The following is an 18,967-nucleotide window of genomic DNA, read 5'->3' as shown; positions in this document are numbered from 1 at the left end:
TCGCAAGTCATCGGGTGCTACATATATAACACTGAATGTTGGGCAATTAAACAAAGAGGAACAATGAATGCATGCGGCGAAAATGAGAATGCTTAGATGGATCGGTGAAGTAAAAACAAAGGATACAATTAAAATTTGATATATTAGGGAAAGTACGGTGGCACTATTGAATGGCAAAATGAGAGCATATGTTTCCAAGTTGTTCTTCCTATACGACGAGTTTTCAAGTTGCTATAGGGAGTAGTAGAAAAAGACCTGGTGGAAGATACTTAGACAATATCTGTAAAGAAGGCAGATATTGGTATAATCCAGAAATTTGTTGTAAAATGTAATCAGATAAGTCAAGAACAGCAATATATTCATATTAAAAAATTTTTAACAGTTATTAAAATTATCAGCTTTATCATATGATGTTAAATTCGTATGTGTTAAGGGTCATTCAGACATATTGGATAATAGTATTGCGGATTCAATAGCTAAAAATCCACTTAAGCACCCACATATATTGATTAAAGAATGTAACATTGCATATGTAAAACAGCATATTAAATTTAAATGGGATAGTCGTTGGATCCAGTTCGGAGAAACTGCAGGCACCAATTTGTTTAAATTATAACCAATAGTGGCTGCGAACCAATTTTACAAAGTTGTTGCACTAAGTAGAAAAAGAGTGTCGACCATCCTAAGATTAAAAGTAGATCATGGATGTTTTCCGAAGCATCTATATAAAATCGGAGTTCTCCCAACAGACAGATGTGAGTATGGAACTAGTAAAGCTGATCTAAATCACATATTCTTTAACTGCCCCTTACATGTCAATACAAGTACGTGGCTGCTTCAAAAAATGCTGAAAGCAGGATTAAAGATGCAACTAAACTTAAATGTACTATTAAGTGAAGACAATACAAAAATTTTTATATTGATTATGGTCTTTCTGCAAAAAATTAAATTAAAGGTGTGAATGAAAAATTTGATCGTTTAAATGGACAATGGACATAAAATTTAGCAGGTTACCAGTCGAAATTAAGAATATTGGCGGTAAAAATTTGTGGAGCACCGATCCATATAAAAATTCTTTTAATATATTTGGCCCGGTTTTGTTGTTATATATATACAAGGATTTCCACAGTTTTCACTGTATTTCTTCACTCAACCGTTTTCTCCAATTTTTCCTGTTTAGCCAGTCCCCTTCCTGTAGGTTTCTTCTACTCATTGCTTCGTCCACTTCATCTCTGAAAGATCTTCGGGGTCTGCCTCTCTTTCTTCTTCCTATCGGGCTCCACTCTGTTATTCTATTTATCCACCGATTTTGGTCTGCTCTTCTGACATGTCTGTACCAGGTTAACCTCTTCTGTTCGATGTAGTCTATTATGTCGGAGTTCATTCCCATTCTCCGTTTTGTTGTTATGGATTATTAATTTAAGAATATAAACAATAAGAAGAAATACATTTCAAGATTATTTTATGTTTTTCTCACAACAATCTGATTGGGAGGAGTTGCAGAAGTTATGATTTGCAGTATTTGTAAGTACAAATAAGTTATTATTTATCGGGAGAATGATAGAAAAGAAGACTTTTGGCACCCAAAAAGAGATAGAGAAAATTGTTAGGACGTTTGATCTAGATTCCATGTTTGCAGAACACAGGAAGGAGTTTAGCTAGAGGGTTTTTGATAAACGAATATCAGGAATATTTTAGAATTGTAAGGTGTTCTTTTATTACTTTTCTGTAAATTAGTATCTGTTATTGGTAAAACTTAGATATTTCCAAGTGATTTGTTTATACGTGTAATAATTTTCTAAGGAATTTTAACATTATATTTAATTGTATTGAACATATTTTAATTTTATTTATTTCCTTCTACTCCTACTTATTATTGAACATTAGCCAAAGATGAAGGTATTTCTGAACTCAAATAAAAGCCCTGTGATATAATAACAATCTAATTAATAATATGGCGTCTGTAATTAAAATTATCCAGATATATGAACTCAATAAATGTTTTTTTTGTTTGTTACCGATATCATATTTTATAGTATCGATAAATTCTTAAAAAGTGTAAACTGATAAAAGCTTACCAAACTGGTCGAATACTACGTTTCAATTACCTGTAACAAAAAATATTACAATATTAGTTAAATTTGTTTCTATATACACAACACAATAATATAGACAATAAGCAAATGTTACTATTTAGGTTTTTGTTAAAAGTATTCATGAGACTTTCAAATAAATAGTCAATTACATGTTTTACAAATATTTTTCATTGTGTCTAAACAATTACCTCTTTTATTGGAGCCCATATCAACTCTATTTGGTTTAGTTCATAATGAGAAGAAGGTAAACGAAGCAATATTATAGACATTTAACAAAGTATAAAATAAAAACTGTCTTGCGAAACTGCTACACGAGGTCAGAAGCCTTACTACAATTAAAGAGCTAATATTTAATCACGCTTATCAAAAAAAAAAAGTTGACAAAAGCTTATCAAAAGTGGCTGACAAACAAACATATAATATGAAGAAAAGTAAGAATTCGACCGCAATAAGATCTTCACAGACGTTATAGCGGCACATATTTCCTTATCGATAGTAAAGATTCCTATAAGATTTACAAACATTTTTGTCCGAAACGTAAAATTCTTAATAAAAAATATTTTTGGCCTACATGAAGTAAAAGATCTAACGTGAAAACTTTTGGTGGAGCAAAACATTTAGTACCAAATTTAAGTATCGAATCACAATAACGAAATAAGGCTTGGTTTAAAAAAGTTCCGAAAGCTGCTCCTGATTAAATTTTTAGCCTTCTAGAGGCTTCGACCCTTCGAAACAAAAAGTAAATCTAATTCTAGGAACGTATAGAGATGATGACGAAAAACCGTTCGTTTTACAAAGCGTTCGCAAGGAAGAATTAAAAATAATGTGCAAAGATATGGATAAAGAATATGCAGGCATGACAGGAGATCGAGTATTTGAAAGAAAAGCCTTTGATTTGACAATGGGAGAAGGTAATGCATTTTAACAATGTGGCCGAACTGTTTTTTGTCCAAACTGTTTCCGGATCAGAAGCAATTGGTGTAGTAGGTGGATGATTTTTGTCAAAGTGGCTTCCACGAACGGTAAATTATATGTATGTGAACCCATCTGGCCCAATTATCATGGCATTCTTCGGTATGCTGGAATGTGTACAAAAACATACAGGTACTATAACTATAAAACATTACCCTGGACTTCGAATGTTTGAAGGAAGATTTGTATAAAATACCCCGTATATCCATAGTGTTATTTTACGCCTCAGCCTATAACCCCAGAGGAGTTGATCCTACACCCGAGCAATGGAATGAAATAATAGCTATCTGTAAAGAGAAGCAATTTTATATTATTATTGATTTCGCATATCAAGGTTTTGGTTCGAGAGATCCCGAGTTAGATGCATACTCTGAACGTCAGCTTGCTAAAGCTGGGATTGGTATGGCCGAAGCAAAGCGAGTGGAGTCCCAAGTAAAACTAATAGCCAGTTGTCTTTATACTCAAGCCCACCAGTTAATGGTGCTAGAATGGCGCTAGAAATTTTAACTGATAAAGAACTCAAAAAATTATGGCTCTCAGAACATAAATCATTGTTTAATAATATGTGCGAATTTAACGAAATTAATTAAGAAATAAACAATATTTGTAGGATGTCACGTACGTATATTCCTGTTACTGTAAAGTAAGATAGCCAGGCAAGTAAGAAATTTCTCAGAACGATCTCCAAAGTTACCTACAGAGATATCTGTAGGTCTTCTTCTTCTAATGGCGCTACAACCCTTTGTGAGTCTTGGCCTGCTTAACAATGTTCTTCCATTCTGCCCTGTCGGATACTTTCCTTCGCCACTGCCTGATGTTCATGGTTTTAAGATCCCTCTCTACGTCGTCTATCCATCTTTTACGGGGCCTTCCTCTTGTTCTGTTTCCTTGGGGCTTCCATCTCTGGACTACTTTTACAGCTCGATTATCTGGCATTCTTTCTAGGTGACCAAGCCAGTTTAGTCTTTGTGACTTTACAAATCTGACAATATCTGCGCTCTGCATTAGTTCATCCAGCTCGTGATTCATTTTAATTCTCCACGAACCATCGCTGCATTGGGTTGGTCCAAATATCTTCCTTAGTATTTTGCGCTCAAATATTCTCAGTTGATTTTCATCAGTGGTTGAGAGGGTCTACGTTTCACATCCATATGTGACCACTGGTCTAATTACTGTTTTGTAGATTCTCCGCTTAGACTCACGATTCAGTAACTTACTTTTCATTAAGTCTTTGTATGCATAAAAGCACTTATTACCGCTAAGAATCCGTGCTTGTATTTCTTGACTGATGTTGTTGTTGTCATTTATTATTGAGCCTAGGTAGGGAAAAGTGGAGGCATATTTGTAGGTATGGTTGTCTACCTTCAGATTCTCATGTTTATTCGATTTTGTGCACTCCATATATTTTGTTTTGCTTTCATTTATATATAGACCAACCGTAGCAGCTTCTCGTTTCAGTTCTATAACTTTTTCGCTTAATACACTTTTGTTGCGGCTTATTATGGCAACATCATCCGCATATGCGCATATTTGCATAGATCTTGTATTAATACAGCCGTTTATATCCAGTTTTCTAACAAAAGCTTCTAAAGTTAGATTAAAAAGTGTTGTTGATAAGGCATCCCCTTGTTTAACTCCATTTTCAATATCAAAGGCCTGCGTCATATCTCCATCTATTCTCACCATAGCTTTGGAACCCTCCAGAGTCATTCGTATAAGTTTAACCAACTTATTGGGTATCCCTAACATAGATAGTTGCTTTAACATCTTTTGTCGATCTACTCCATCAAACGCCTGTTTGAAATCGATATACAAGTTGTAAATAGGTATGTTATATTCAACACATTTTTCATGTATACCTCTTAACATATGTATTTGGTCAATAGTTGACCTCTTTGGTCTGAAGCCACATTGGTATTCACCAATAATCTCCTCCGAAAACGATTCCAGGCGGCTATATATAATTCCTGATAATATCTTGTAGATGACATTTAAAACTGTTATGCCCCTATAATTTTTGCAGAGTCGTTTGTCTCCCCCTTTGTACATAGGAAGTATGATTCCCACTTTCCAATCTTCTGGGATGACTTCTAGTGTCCATATGCGGTCGATTAGTTTATGGATACGCCTCCATAGCGCATGTCCACCATTCTTTATCAGTTCTGCAGTTATTCCATCTGTGCCAGGTGCTTTGTTATTTTTTTAGATGTTTTATGACGTTTATCGTTTCTTCCAATGTTGGTTGCTCAACTAGTTGTTCTGCTGTGTGGTGAGCAGAAGTTACCTACAGAGATATCTGTAGGTACCTTTGGATATTTAGCGATAAAATTCATTTATAATAAAATAATTCAATCCTAAAAAAATAATTTAATATCGACGCCGCTGGAGTTGTGCAATTTCCTAAAAGTTGACGAACTAACATTTAAGTATTGTCAATGAGTCACCCCCTTCAATTGAATGTTGGACTATAGATCAGGGTTTCATATACAAAGTATTTAATATATAAGTGTAAAATATGTTATTTTAGATTTGTTAGATTTGGAGTGAACAGATTCTCGTCGGTACTAACAAACGAAATTGTTGGTAATCAAACAAGAAGTATTTTTAAATTTGATTTTCAGCATCGTTTTTGGCACCTTCGGGCGTTTAACAATGAAACAATAAACAATTTATTCAATATCTTTGATACGCTGCTCCCAGATTATTCGTACAATTTCTTCGAATTGGATAATCAGGCCTTTAAGCACTCAGGCTTTTCTATTATTTTGTTATTTTTTATGTCAGAGCATTTCTATTATATCGAAAAAAATTGACTAGCCTACGATCAGATTAGTAGAATATTGATCCCGGTTAGTCATTAGTGAAAGTCGAGATCGTTGCTACAGTGATAAAAATAAATATGCACGCAATTAAACAAAACATACTTACATAAAACGCTATTGGCCTTTGACCGACAATTTGAAAGTTTTTAATTATACTGAAAGCACATCTACTGATTCACAGAGCAGGATTAAGTGGTAATAAAATAATGAATTTAGTATTGCCAATATGGGCACTTTGAAAATGCAAGACATTAAATAAAAATTAAAACCAAAAATAAAAGAAACATTCCTGCAATTGAAATAAGCGTGACTTTGATTTTTTTAAGCCACTCTGTATAATCAACATGGATGCCACGTTATTGACTACACATCGCGCTTCGGCCGCTAAAAAAATAGACTCTCTTATTCCATGAGACGAAGGTCGTAAGACGAAGAATCCCTGTAAGAAGAGGAGGAATCACAGACCAGCCCAAGACTCATCAATTACCAGTCTCACTAATGAGTTTTATGGCTTTTCGTTTATAATATAATCACATCCCAGACTGAGGTAAACACTACAGCACACATGGCTGCACAAATCAATCTTTTTAGAAGTATTTTTTTCGCTGTACGTCGAGAATTTCGAGGAATCGTGAAAAGATCATTTATCATTTTGAGAAAAGAAAGATTATCCTTCGGGGATTTGTTGTCGGAGTACTTCTTTTTCGTTTGGCATACCATGAAAGGGGTGTTTCGGGCAGGCCTTTAAAAAAGTATATGAAAAATAGATTACTTTTTGAAATCTGAAAATAAAGGAGATATAAAGTACTGGTCTGACTTCTGAGTACGTTCTTATCAAATAGAAGAAAGTATTATTCGTAGAAAAAAAATCAAAAAACCATTGACACAGGTTGTAGACGGAGAAAAAAAGAAGAGTATAGACGTCTTAGAAGAGAGGAAAAACGTATCCATCGACGTAAGAAGAGGGAATACGAACAGAACACTCTCAGTGAGATACAAAGTTTGTTCGATAAAAATGAAACGAGGAAATACTACAAATCCTTAAATAATAGCCGTCGAGAATTTAAACCACGATTAAAAATTTGTAAAGACACTAACAGTGAAATTCTACATGATAAAAACTCAGTTATTAACAGATGGGCACAACATTTCATCGAATATCTAAATATAAACGATATTGAAGGAGAGTACAACATAGAAAATAAACAAGATATACAACGTCAACTACACAGTGAAGACCCAACTAGAGAAGAAGTGTCAAATGCGATCCCAAAACTCAAAGACAACAAAGCCCCAGAAATCGATGAAATCTGTTCGGAAATGTATAAAAAAAAGTGGAGATCACCTTTTTGCAGCAATCCATAAACTAACAGTACTTAAACATTTTACAAAGGATATTGTTGATCAATATCAATGCGAATTTACTGCTGGAAAGTCAACTACACATCAAATTCAAGAACATAGGCAGATTCTAGAAAAGTCACTAGAATATAACATAGAAACACACCATATCTACATTGACTTCAAAGCAGCCTATGACAGTATGAAAAGAACTGCATTATATAATGCAATGATAGACTTTGGGATCCCACCTAAGTTAGTTAAGTTGACCCAACTAACAATGCAAAACGTATTGAGAAATTCGTATTTCTCAAGTTTTTTCCAAGCATTCAGTACAATTTTTTGTGTTTGGGTTCAAGTTCTTATCGTTTTATTTATGTGGACCTTAGAACAAGTGCCTGTTCACTAAAGATTGTAGATTTTTTGCAGCTTCTTCGTGATTATTTCCCACTGCCATAATAACTTTGTCGTCCGCAAAATTTGCGATTGTTCCATTTTCAGATTTGTTTTCCTCTAGTGCCTTTTCAATAACGTTAGTAATTCTATTTACCTTGTCTATCGTTGAATGCCTCTGTCTTAAACCAAACTAATGTGTTGAGATTGAGATCAACCTGAAAATAGACCTAGAAATATTAAATCTTCTTTATTTTAATTTTCTTAAATCGCTTCCGCACTGTCTTCGAAAATTTATCTTCTAGTTTTGCTGGAACTTTACACCTCGTTTCAACAAGTTTCGTCCAACTTGCTCTAGAATAACGTCAATTTCAAATGATCATTCTAGGTATTAGGTTTTGGGATATGATCTAGTCCAACTGGTTTCTGTCAAGGAGGTTAAGTAAATTAGTACATATGAAAGAATGCTATAAAATCCTTAAAACATGCATGCTCCTGAGTCAGCAAAGTGGTTTTATCAAATGTCTATATTTGCTGTATGAATATGTAGGGATAAGGTAAATATGAACATCGATGCAGAAATAACTGGCTCTAAGAGAGTTTTTAAACTTGATCAGAAAAACCTTTTATAAAATAACCTTGTGGATCCAAAAAACGTGCTCATATTACCTCTACATATAAAGTTAGGCCTTGTAAAACAATGTATTGAGGTTCAATTCAAAAATATACCATGTTTTGAGTATCCCTGCCAACAATTTCCATGCCTTTCAGAAGCTTAGCTAAAAGAAAACGTGTTTGTCAGACCTGAAATTATATATAAATATGTTTCAATTGTAGCTTACATGTTATAGAAGTTTCAAAATGTTTGATTAGCTTGAAATGTATTTTACTTTTCTGTAGGACACATTACAAGACTTGATAGACACTGCGACGAAGACAAGTTTTAATTAACCAACTACAATAAAAATGTTATGGACTAAACCAATGATCACTTTACAAACATATAAATGACAATCTGTATAAGCAAAATGAACAACACAATTAGAACCGTAATTAAACTTGGTTCAATGGTCAAAAACAATAGTACAAACTAAGGACAATCTGCATAAACAACTATTACAAAAATCGAGATAGATACAATAAATCAATTAATGTGTAAATAATAGGAAACACAGAAGAAAATTAAAATAATCTAGCACTAAAAATAAAGTCATATACCACTAACAAAAATCAGAAACCAACAAAAAGAAATAGTCTGACCGACAAAAAATTAAAATCTAGCCCCACGTTGGGCACCAAAATATTTAGAAACAAATTTTATATGATCTAGGAAAACATTAAACAGTAATTATCTTATAAGAATAGATAAGTAGAAAAGCTATTAAATTGTCTCTCAGAAGACAATTTTGAGTTTATTCCACATAAAACTTAATCTCTGGGTGAATATTAAACGACACTGACCTGAAGATCCACGTAAGTGATATTTTAAAAATCTTACGGCTATATCCAGTTTCTATACAACCTCTTGAAGATCCATATAGGAGAAATGACAGGTAGTTTTATTGCTTTATACAAAAAAAAAATCGACTACAGCGACAAAAGCTTTAACTAATATTCCATACTATAATTTATAGCTCAATCCATGGCTTAATGCTTATCATAGTCCACAAAATAATTCCAATACAATTCTTAAAAGACTTAATATAATTCTCAGACAATATGGTCGATTGACTTAAGTTTGGTGTGTTCACTTCAAGCAACGAATCTAGACAATCGATCAAAATGAATTGCTTCGCAAAGTGACTACAGCCATCTTGATCCGTCAAAATAAACACTTCGGTTGGTAAAATTTAATACCAAGCTTTTATATGTAATACCAAATTTTAATGTAACAAGCAGGCAATAAATGCGTAATCCCTGAAATAAAGAACATGGGACAATATGGAATTACTGATCATGGTGCAATTGTGATTAATATTTTTGAGTCCAAAGACTATGAAACACTATATTCTTCTAGACTGTCGAACGAACTGACTGAAATACTCACAAAATATGTTGAAGGACAGAAAAGAGCGGAGAATTGATAATTCAGTTGCAGGATGACCAAATCGCAAACGACTTCATTTAAATCTACATCCTCACATCTTTAATATTTTCAGTAATAAACACATAAAACACATTATTTACAATCTTAATATCGCGTGCATTAATTAAACAAAGACTTCCACCCAACACTTTATTTATTTATTTAATCGTAGCATTCCCATTATACCAAAGCTGAGAGATATAAAAAAAAGATGCAGAAAATAACGTCTAAGGCGGATAACGTAATCCTAATATTTGTTGCCTGAGGTGAGGTGAACTTGTTCTGCATTTTTTGTTTAAGTTACTAATTAATTTTAAAGAATGCGCGTTCAACCGGCCGATACACTGGCCAACACTTGCATGACCGGCAGTTATTCAACTCCATAACTTAAAAATAAAATATTTCGAATATAAAATAATGTCGAAAGAAAAATATAGTAAAAAAAAAGATTTTTTTATTTTCCTGTTGACGTTATAATTTGCATAAAAATACGGATAGCAAATGTTTATCTTTTTTTATTTTATCCTTCAATAAAATCTACATAAGCGGACAAATACAAAATGATTGGCTGCTATCAATGTTCATTCCGATTTCCAAAAAAACAAACGCAAATAAATGCTCCGATCACAGAATTACGATTCTGATCAGCTAAGCCCTGATAATTTTCCTTAGCATTACACAGTCATTAAAAATTATATTACACTAAACCTTTAAATCGCTATTAATGAAAAACACAAAGACACTAACGAAAAAATTGAAGAGTTTTGTAGATTTGCCGACTTTATCCGAGAAGCCATAGAAATTGAAAAAAACCTTTGACTTGGAGACCTCGAATAAAGCAAATACCGTCCGCTCCATCCGTCAATCAAAATCCTACTGTCAGAAATGTTCGCGCCAATCCCCGCACCAATCCCCACGCTAACCCTCACGTCAACCTCCACCCAAATCACGTCACCATCGACGGTATAAATGACCCTGAAGAAGACATCGAAAGGGATGTAGATGTAGAAGATCTATGTAGACAAGCCTACTGTATAAAAGTTTGTTCCGGTCAAACTATACAGTGATTTACTCTACTTGTAGCTCATCAGATAGTCGTAAGCTGAAGACAAACTGAAAGACTGATAGGTCTTCTATTCGTGTTTCCCACAATGAAGTGTACATTATTATGTAGGCACCATCTCCCTTGGATTCCAGAAAACCACAACTTTCTTCCGTCAACTATGCATTTACAGCAAAGATTTGTAGAACATCTATATTGGCGGCAGTGTAAGCAAGTCTAATCAAGAGAATTGCTGGCTTTAATTAATAAATTTTTAAAAATAAAGTTATGACTACGGAATCAACTGAATTACCCGTGGAAACCAGTTTTTGTTGAGTATGTGTAGAATGCCTCTATTTATAAATTTACGACCACCAAACAAAATTTACTGAATTCAAAGAAAATATGAGATAAGAATCAGGGCGCCAGCGGCGGCGGCGGCGGTATAATATATTTAGAGTAAAACATACGAGAATAAAATAAAAAATTGCGAGAACAGAAACACTAATGTTTGTATTTTGAGAACGATTTCCGAAGTGGAAATTGAAACGTCAATAAACGTACTTTAACCTTTAGTTGTGGCTTATTCCCATTTAAATAGTAATTACTTTTTATTGCTTGTTTATATTGTTCATATTGTTGTATTGTTGTTGTATTGTGTCGTATTGTTGTAACAAAAAAATTATCACTCGAACGTTGTTCGAAAGATATGGAACATGAATGGACACTTTAAATGAATGGACACAAAATAGAAAAAAGAATGGAATAACCATAGAAGTAGAATGGATGAGACCCGTGTCGTGAAAATAGCAAGAGATAAGTCACCAATCGACAAAAGAAAGATCGGACGACCGCGCAAAAGATAGGAGTGACAACCTTTCATAGAGGTATTAATCCGCCAAGGAACAAGCGGAATTGCTTATAAAGAGGAAAAAGAAGAAGAAGAAGATGTTGTTCATATTGTTCGCTTTCTTGTATTCGCTCGCTTGTTTTCTCTTATGTCTTTTCGAATTGATCGGTGGATCATCATCCAGCCTCAAGAGTCCACTGCTGAACATAGGCCTCTTCCTCATGTTTCCAACCCCGTCTATCTTGCGCCGCTCTCATCCAGTTTTTATTGAGTCTTCTTAAATCGTCAGTCCATCTTGTAGGTGGTCGACCGACGCTTCTCTTGTCTTCCCTTGGCCTCCATTCCAATAACCTCTTTGTCCATCGCCCATCTGTCATTCTGGCTATGTGTCCTGCCCATCTCCATTTTAGTCTGGCTATCTTCTCGATGATGTCAGTCACTCCGGTTCTTCTCCTGATGTCTTCGTTGGTTATTCTGTCTCGCAGAGTTATTCCTAACATGGACCGCTCCATTCTTCTCTGCGTGACTCTCAGTTTGGTAGCTGCTGCTTTTGTTAAGGTAAGTGTTTCTGTTCCGTACGTCAAGACTGGGAGGACGCACTGATCAAATACCTTGCTCTTTAGGCATGTGGGCAGCTTACTTTTAAAAGTTTCTCTCAGTTTTCCAAATGCTGCCCACCCAAGGCCGATTCTTCTCTTCAGTTCATGAGTCTGGTTATCCCTGCCAATCATAATTTCATGTCCCAGGTATTTATATCTATCTACGAGTTCTATTTCTTTTCCACCAATACTGATGTTCTGGTTGGGTACCAAATTGGTCATGATTTTTGTTTTCGAGATATTTATATTTAAACCTACACTTTCTGTAGCCACAACGAGTTCCTGTACCATCTCTCTTGCCATACCTAGATCTTCAGCTATTATAAGTATATCATCGGCGAAACGTAAGTTGTTTAGATATTCTCCATCTATTTTTATTCCCTTTGTCATCCAATCCAAATTCTTAAAAGCATGTTCTAGCACCGTATTAAAAAGTTTAGGTGACATTGGGTCTCCTTGTCTAACCCCCCGTTCTATTTTTATGCGATTACTGTTAGTATGTAATCTGACAGTGGTTGTTGCCTGCAGGTATATTTTGTATAATAATTTAGTATATCTATAATCTAGCCTGCATTCTTTAAGCGCCTGTAATATTTTGCTTAGCTCAACTGTATCAAAGGCTTTGTGAAAATCGATAAATATTAGAACTAGAGGTTTATTGTATTCCACTGCTTTCTCTATTAGGGTTTTTATACTTTGTAGATGGTCATTTGTTCCGTAACTTTTTCGGAATCCTGCCTGTTCCCTTGGTTGATAAGTCTCTAATTTTCTTTCCATTCTCTTAACTAGTATTCGCGTAAACAACTTATATATATGGCTGAGGAGGCTAATCGGTCTGTAATTCTCTAAATTTGCTTTATCTCCTACTTTGTGTAATAGAATCATAGTAGCGTTGTTCCAGTCTGTTGGAATATTGGCGCTGTGAAGGCAGATATTGAAAAGTTGTTTAATTTTTTCAAGTAATACATCCCCTCCAATTTTTAGTGCTTCTGATACTATTCCATCTTCACCCGGGGTTCGATTATTTTTCATTTTCTTCAGGGCTTCTTTGATTTCTGATTTTGTTATATCGGGCATTAAATCTGATCCTTGGTTTAATACCCCAGTTTTTAGTGTAATTGGAGGTTCCGTATTGTTATCTTTTTTTCTTGATCTATATAACTCTGTGTAGAACTCTTCGACTATTCTTAATATTTCATCTCTGTTCGTTGTTTCTTCTCCAGTGCTGTTTCTCAGTTTGTTAATTTCTATTTTCCCCTTTTGTACGCTCCTCTTCAAAACTTTCATGTTCTTATTTTGCTCTATTGCCTGTTTTGTTTTTTCTACATTGTAGTTTCTTATGTCTTTTCTTATTGCCTTTGTGATCGTCTTATTTATTTGATTTATCGCTTCTTTGCTTGTAGTGTTATCTCCTTTCATTTGTCGCCTTAGTTCTATAAGGGTTTTCGTGGGTTGACTCAGTTTTTCATCTTTTTTGCTTGTTGGACAATATTTAGTTTGAGCCTGTTGTATTGTGTTGACTATTTGTTTGTTCAATATATTGATGTCTGCTGTTGTGGTATCTTTCAATGAATTACCAATATATTTTTCGAACTCCTGAATGTTAGTTGGTTTTGTCCATTTCTTTGGTTGTTTCTTATTTATCATTTTGAGTCTTTCTTTTTCGGTTGATATCGTTATTTTAGCTCTTACTAACCTATGATCACTGCTTGTACTGAACTGGTTTAGCACATTTACGTCTTTAAATAATTCTTTTTTGTTTGTTAAGAAATAGTCGATTTCGTTCCTTGTTTTTCCATCAGGACTTTCCCATGTCCATCTTCTGTGTTTTTTCTTTTTAAAGAAGCTGTTCATTTGATAAAGATTGTTTTCCAAAAGGAAAGTCAGTAGTTGTTTGCCTCTATCATTTCTGCCTTCGCTTCCAAAATTTCCCAATATTATTTCAGAGGGGTCTTCCTTAGTGCCTATTTTGGCGTTGAAATCACCACCTATTATTAAGAAGTGGCCAGGATTTAATGTGGTGGATATCTTTATTTAATTTCTTCGTCAGCTGTCTGTCAGCTTCTTTTACTTAGGAGCTCGTTGGTATCTTGGCTTAGTTTATCTTTATGGATCACAATTGTCTGGTAGCTTTTCCCTTTCTTAAGTGCCTCTGTTATGCCATTATTTGCTTGTGCAATGTTCTCTATTTCATTTTTTTCAGTCTTGTATATGTCTGATTATTGTAACTTCACAAATGTAGTCTGTTTCTGGAGGAATCCATTTCTTCTTTCGTGTTTTTAAGATTATCTTGGTTCTTTCCAATTTGATATTGAATCGTACCTTTGCTGAAGTGACTGAACATGCATTGATTCATCTTTATTTTCTTCAGGACGGGATAATACGAGGCGGGTTTTGTTAAGTAAGTACCGTTTTGGAATTAAAAAAAGACGTGCAAAGATATGGCAATAATTTTATTTTTATATGAAAGCCTGTACCTTAATCTACTTTTCTACATAATATCCGTAAATATTGAGGCACTTGTCATAACGTGGCACCAGTTTTTGAATACCCTCCTGATAAAATTCTGCCGCCTGACTTGTTAACCACTACATCACAAATGTTTTGACTTCATTATCGTCTTGAAGACGCTGAGCGCCCAGGTGTTTCTTTAAGTGCTGGAACAAATGGTAATCCCTGGGCGCCAGATCAGGGCTGCATGGAGGATGATCTAGAGTTTCCCATTTAAATGATTTGATGAGATCTTTGGTCTGATAAGCCACATGTGGACGGGCATTATCATGCAGCAAAACGATACCCTTACTCAACTTGCCACGTCTTTTGTTCTGGATTGCACGACGCAGATTTTTCAATGTCTCACAATAAGACGCTGCATTGATTGTCTCATTACGAGGCAGAAACTCCACTAGCAATACTCCTTCTCTGTCCCAAAAAACTGTGCACATGATTTTCCAGGCAGAAATTGTTTGCTTAAACTTCACTCTTTTGGGTGATGATGAATGTCGCCATTCCATAGATTGTTGTTTCGATTCTGGTGTGACGTAGGCCACCCACGTTTCGTCACCAGTAACAATTTGGTCTAAAAAATCTTCACCTTCACTGTGGTACCGATCAAGGAAATTCCATGCACTGCCTAAACGTTGGGTTTTGTGCAAATCCGTCAACATTTTTGGAACCCAACGTGAACACAATTTCCGGTAATTCAAGTTCTCGGTAACAATGCGATACAAAACACTACGAGAATACTGAGGAAAGCAGTCGGACAATGATGAAATTGTAAAGCGTCTGTTTTCTCTCACCTTTTCGTCCACTTTCTGCACCAAATTTTCATTAACGACCGAAGGACGCCCACTCCGTTCTTTCATGCACATTTGTGCGGCCATCTTTAAATGCTCTCACCCATTTCCTTACCATTCCATCACTCATAATTTTTTGTCCGTAAACTTCAACGATTTCACGATGAATATCGATCGGTTTTACGTCTTTAGCACTAAGAAATCGTATAACAGCCCGTACTTCACAATCAGCGTGACTCACAATTGTTGGAGGCATCTTAAACACTGGAGTAAATAAGTATACAATGAAGAATCAGACTGTAATGGCGTCAGTGCGTAGACAAGAGATGTAGGTAACCAGCGCTCATGCGCGAAACGCCGACCGCAGCGCTGCGGCGGCGGAATCGCAAAACGGTACTTACTTAAAAAACATGCCTCGTAGAAAAAAAGATCAAAAGTTTTCTTTGATATGTTGAAGTCAAAGTTAAACATTCAAGATAAAAATCCAACATTACTGAAGCAATTTTTATTAACTTTAAATGATCATAAAACAAGTAAACACTTCCTTAATTTCTAATCGGATGTTTCTTCTATGTTTAACGAAATGTCATAAACAATAGCATTTACAACGAGCGTTCAACAAATCAAACTCATCAACGAAAAAACAATATCGTTTTAAAGGTGTCGACAGTTAGTACGTCCATATTAATTTTATCAAACGTGTGTCCATTCAAGTGTGCTCCACGGGGGGCATCGGTATTCGAACCCCACTGTGAACAAATATCTCGATAGTGCTGCCAGCATAATGACTTAGAAATTATAGGTCAAACTTTAAAAACGCTTAAGAGAAATTTTGATTGTGTTCGTAAGACAGTGAGGTAGAGGGAGAAAGAAGACTGATGAAGTTAGGTCGGCGGAGGTTTAATCCGTAGTGTTTTAGTATACAGGGGGAATTGGAAAGATAGCGACAAAGTCGATAAATTCCTTAAATTTGGCTCTACTAAGTTTGAATGTTCATGGTAATCAGTTTGCCAGTATTTTGGTATCATACACAACATTCAGTAGGGTTATAGGTCTATAGATTTTTACATATTTTCAGGCTCCTTTTTTTAAATAATAATTGTGTAACTGCTGCGTTTTAGTTGTTTGGTAAATTTGTCTCGCTTCGCTGTTTGGTAAAAATATTTATCGTTTCGAAGTAGGTGGCCCAGATGCGATGTTTTTCTTATTTTAATGGTGTTCATAAGCTTTCTGTCATGTCCTATTCGTCTTAGTACTTTTTAGTTTGAAACTTTTGCAGTCCAAGGAATTTTACTGTTTACATTCGAAATGTAGCTGTTGGCTATACAGCCACATTATGAATGCCTCCTTTTTTTTGTATTGGGCTTTAACATCCAGGCTTCTACCCTATATAGCAGTTGCGACTATACAAAAAATTCGACGAACCTCAATCTGATTACCATACTCAATTCTTTATTTGTAAACATTGCATTGTATTTTATAAATCCTTTTCGAGCTATTTCAATTCTGACCTTTATCTCCTAGATAGCTAAAGAAGATAAAGTATATATATACACCGCTATTTAGGCGGTACGCCCTTCCGGTAGGGATCTATGGAGGAGTATCACCGAGCCGCAAGCCCTTATCTCTTGCCGTACTGCTCCACCATAGGCCGATCAGACACTAGCATATTCTAGTCTAAGCCGCAGATTCATTTAGAATTTTAAACTGCTGCGTTAGCCTTTTTGTTTTCTGTACACCGAGCTGGGGATCGAACTCATATCCACTGAACCACTAGCAGTGAAGCGAATGAGAACCGGCCGCCTAGCCCGCTTGGCTATCTGACCGACAGAAGATAAAGAAGATAAAATACATGTTTAAAAAAATAATATTGTGAGATACACATTTAAGGGAGTAACAACTATTGTTAGGAGAGGTGTAAAAAGACTGATAAATTTCATGTGAAAGGTGTGGTGGCTCGGTGCTTAGTCCTTGTTTATTCTCATTAGTTTTGAATTGTAAAACAGCGAAACTCCAGAGTAACAATCCATAATGCTTATTTATATTATAAAAGGGATATAGAATAAACATTGAAACAGTGGAGACAAGTTCTTAAGGAAAAATGTTTAAAACCCAGGAAAAAAGAAAGTGTTTGGAATATTTACCACAAATAAAATGATATAAAGTGGAAAAAACAATTGGTGTGTTGTGTGACAAAAAGCTACAATGAAACTAAAGGGAGAATTCTATAGAACTGCCGTAAAACCATTAAGTCAGCTCATGATATTCCGGTGTGTGGGCTCCAAATTATATGGGAGGGCATGCATCTCGTTACCTCATGTTATGGCATGCTGGACGAGCTTTACAGTCAGAGAGAGAGAGAGAGAGAGAGAGAGAGAGAGAGAGACATGACAAACTCCAATGGTAAAATCATTCTCGACTCAAACGAAAAAAAGGAAGAATGGATTAATTACATAAATACGTTCTTCCTGGATACGAGACCACAACTTAATACTGCAAAATATACGAATGCTGGTCCTAGAATTTTAAAAGCGGAAGTCGAGAAAGCCATCAAATAGAGCAAAAATGGAAATCTCCAGCCCCTGATCAAATATTATCAGACTGGCTCAAACTTTTAGATGACGACAATGCCTCAGAACTAACAAACATTTATAACTACTTGTACGAAACTTGAATAATGCCACAAACATGGCTGGAGTCTACATTTATCCCACTCCAAAAAAAACCTAATACATCATCATGTAAAGACTTAAGACTAATCAGTCTTATGAGTCATTATTTCAAACTGCTTCTTAAGATAATTCTTTATAGAATTATACAGAAATGTAAAGAAATAATGGGAAATAAACAATTCGGTTTTACAGAAGGATTGGGAACAAGGACAATGCTAACATTACTTCAAATATCATTTAAAAAAGCGTTTGATAGGGTCCAAAATGATAGGCAATTTGAGTATCTAGAAATGATTGTAATATATGATAGAGATCTGAGACTTTTAGAACATTTGAGGCTTCTATTCTGGTAGACTGCAAAGAAACAGACAAAATTTTCATTCAAAGAGGTGTCTGACAAGGTTGTGTATTATTTCCAACTTTGTTTAACTTGTACTCGGAAATAATATTTAACGAACCGTTGGAAGGGCAATGTGGAGTTCGAATTGGGGGAGAAACTATCAACAACATTAGATATGAAATAGACAATCAAGATTTGATTTCACGTACAAAGTGTCTATGTATCTGTTTATACGTATTTCGCCCTAATAGGGCTCATCAGAACAGATATTCATAGGCTTTCTCAACGTGAAAAATAAATCTTTTCTGTCTTTAAGAAGCAACACTAAAATGGCTTCGATGTGGACGCAATAGCGACATCTGATAATAAATCCGTAAAATAGTTTCGAAACACAATTCAGATTTCTGCCTTAATCTACATTAGATATGTAGATGACACAGCGATGATAGCTGAAAGTA

General features: G+C 35.0%; 1 protein-coding gene across 1 annotated transcript; it reads left to right on the top strand.

Moving 5' to 3' along the window:
* Positions 1-701: 701 nt before the first annotated feature.
* Positions 702-3,566, top strand: LOC140437254 (aspartate aminotransferase, mitochondrial-like). Its single transcript, XM_072526672.1, has 3 exons — positions 702-755; positions 2,803-3,007; positions 3,280-3,566. Exons 1-3 carry the CDS (start codon positions 702-704, stop codon positions 3,564-3,566), a joined length of 546 nt encoding a protein of 181 aa, XP_072382773.1.
* The last annotated feature ends 15,401 nt before the right edge of the window (positions 3,567-18,967 follow it).

The sequence above is a fragment of the Diabrotica undecimpunctata genome, chromosome 1 (assembly GCF_040954645.1).
Source record: "Diabrotica undecimpunctata isolate CICGRU chromosome 1, icDiaUnde3, whole genome shotgun sequence".
NCBI classification, from domain to species: Eukaryota; Metazoa; Arthropoda; class Insecta; order Coleoptera; family Chrysomelidae; genus Diabrotica; species Diabrotica undecimpunctata.
This window is presented reverse-complemented; position numbering and strand designations above follow the sequence as displayed.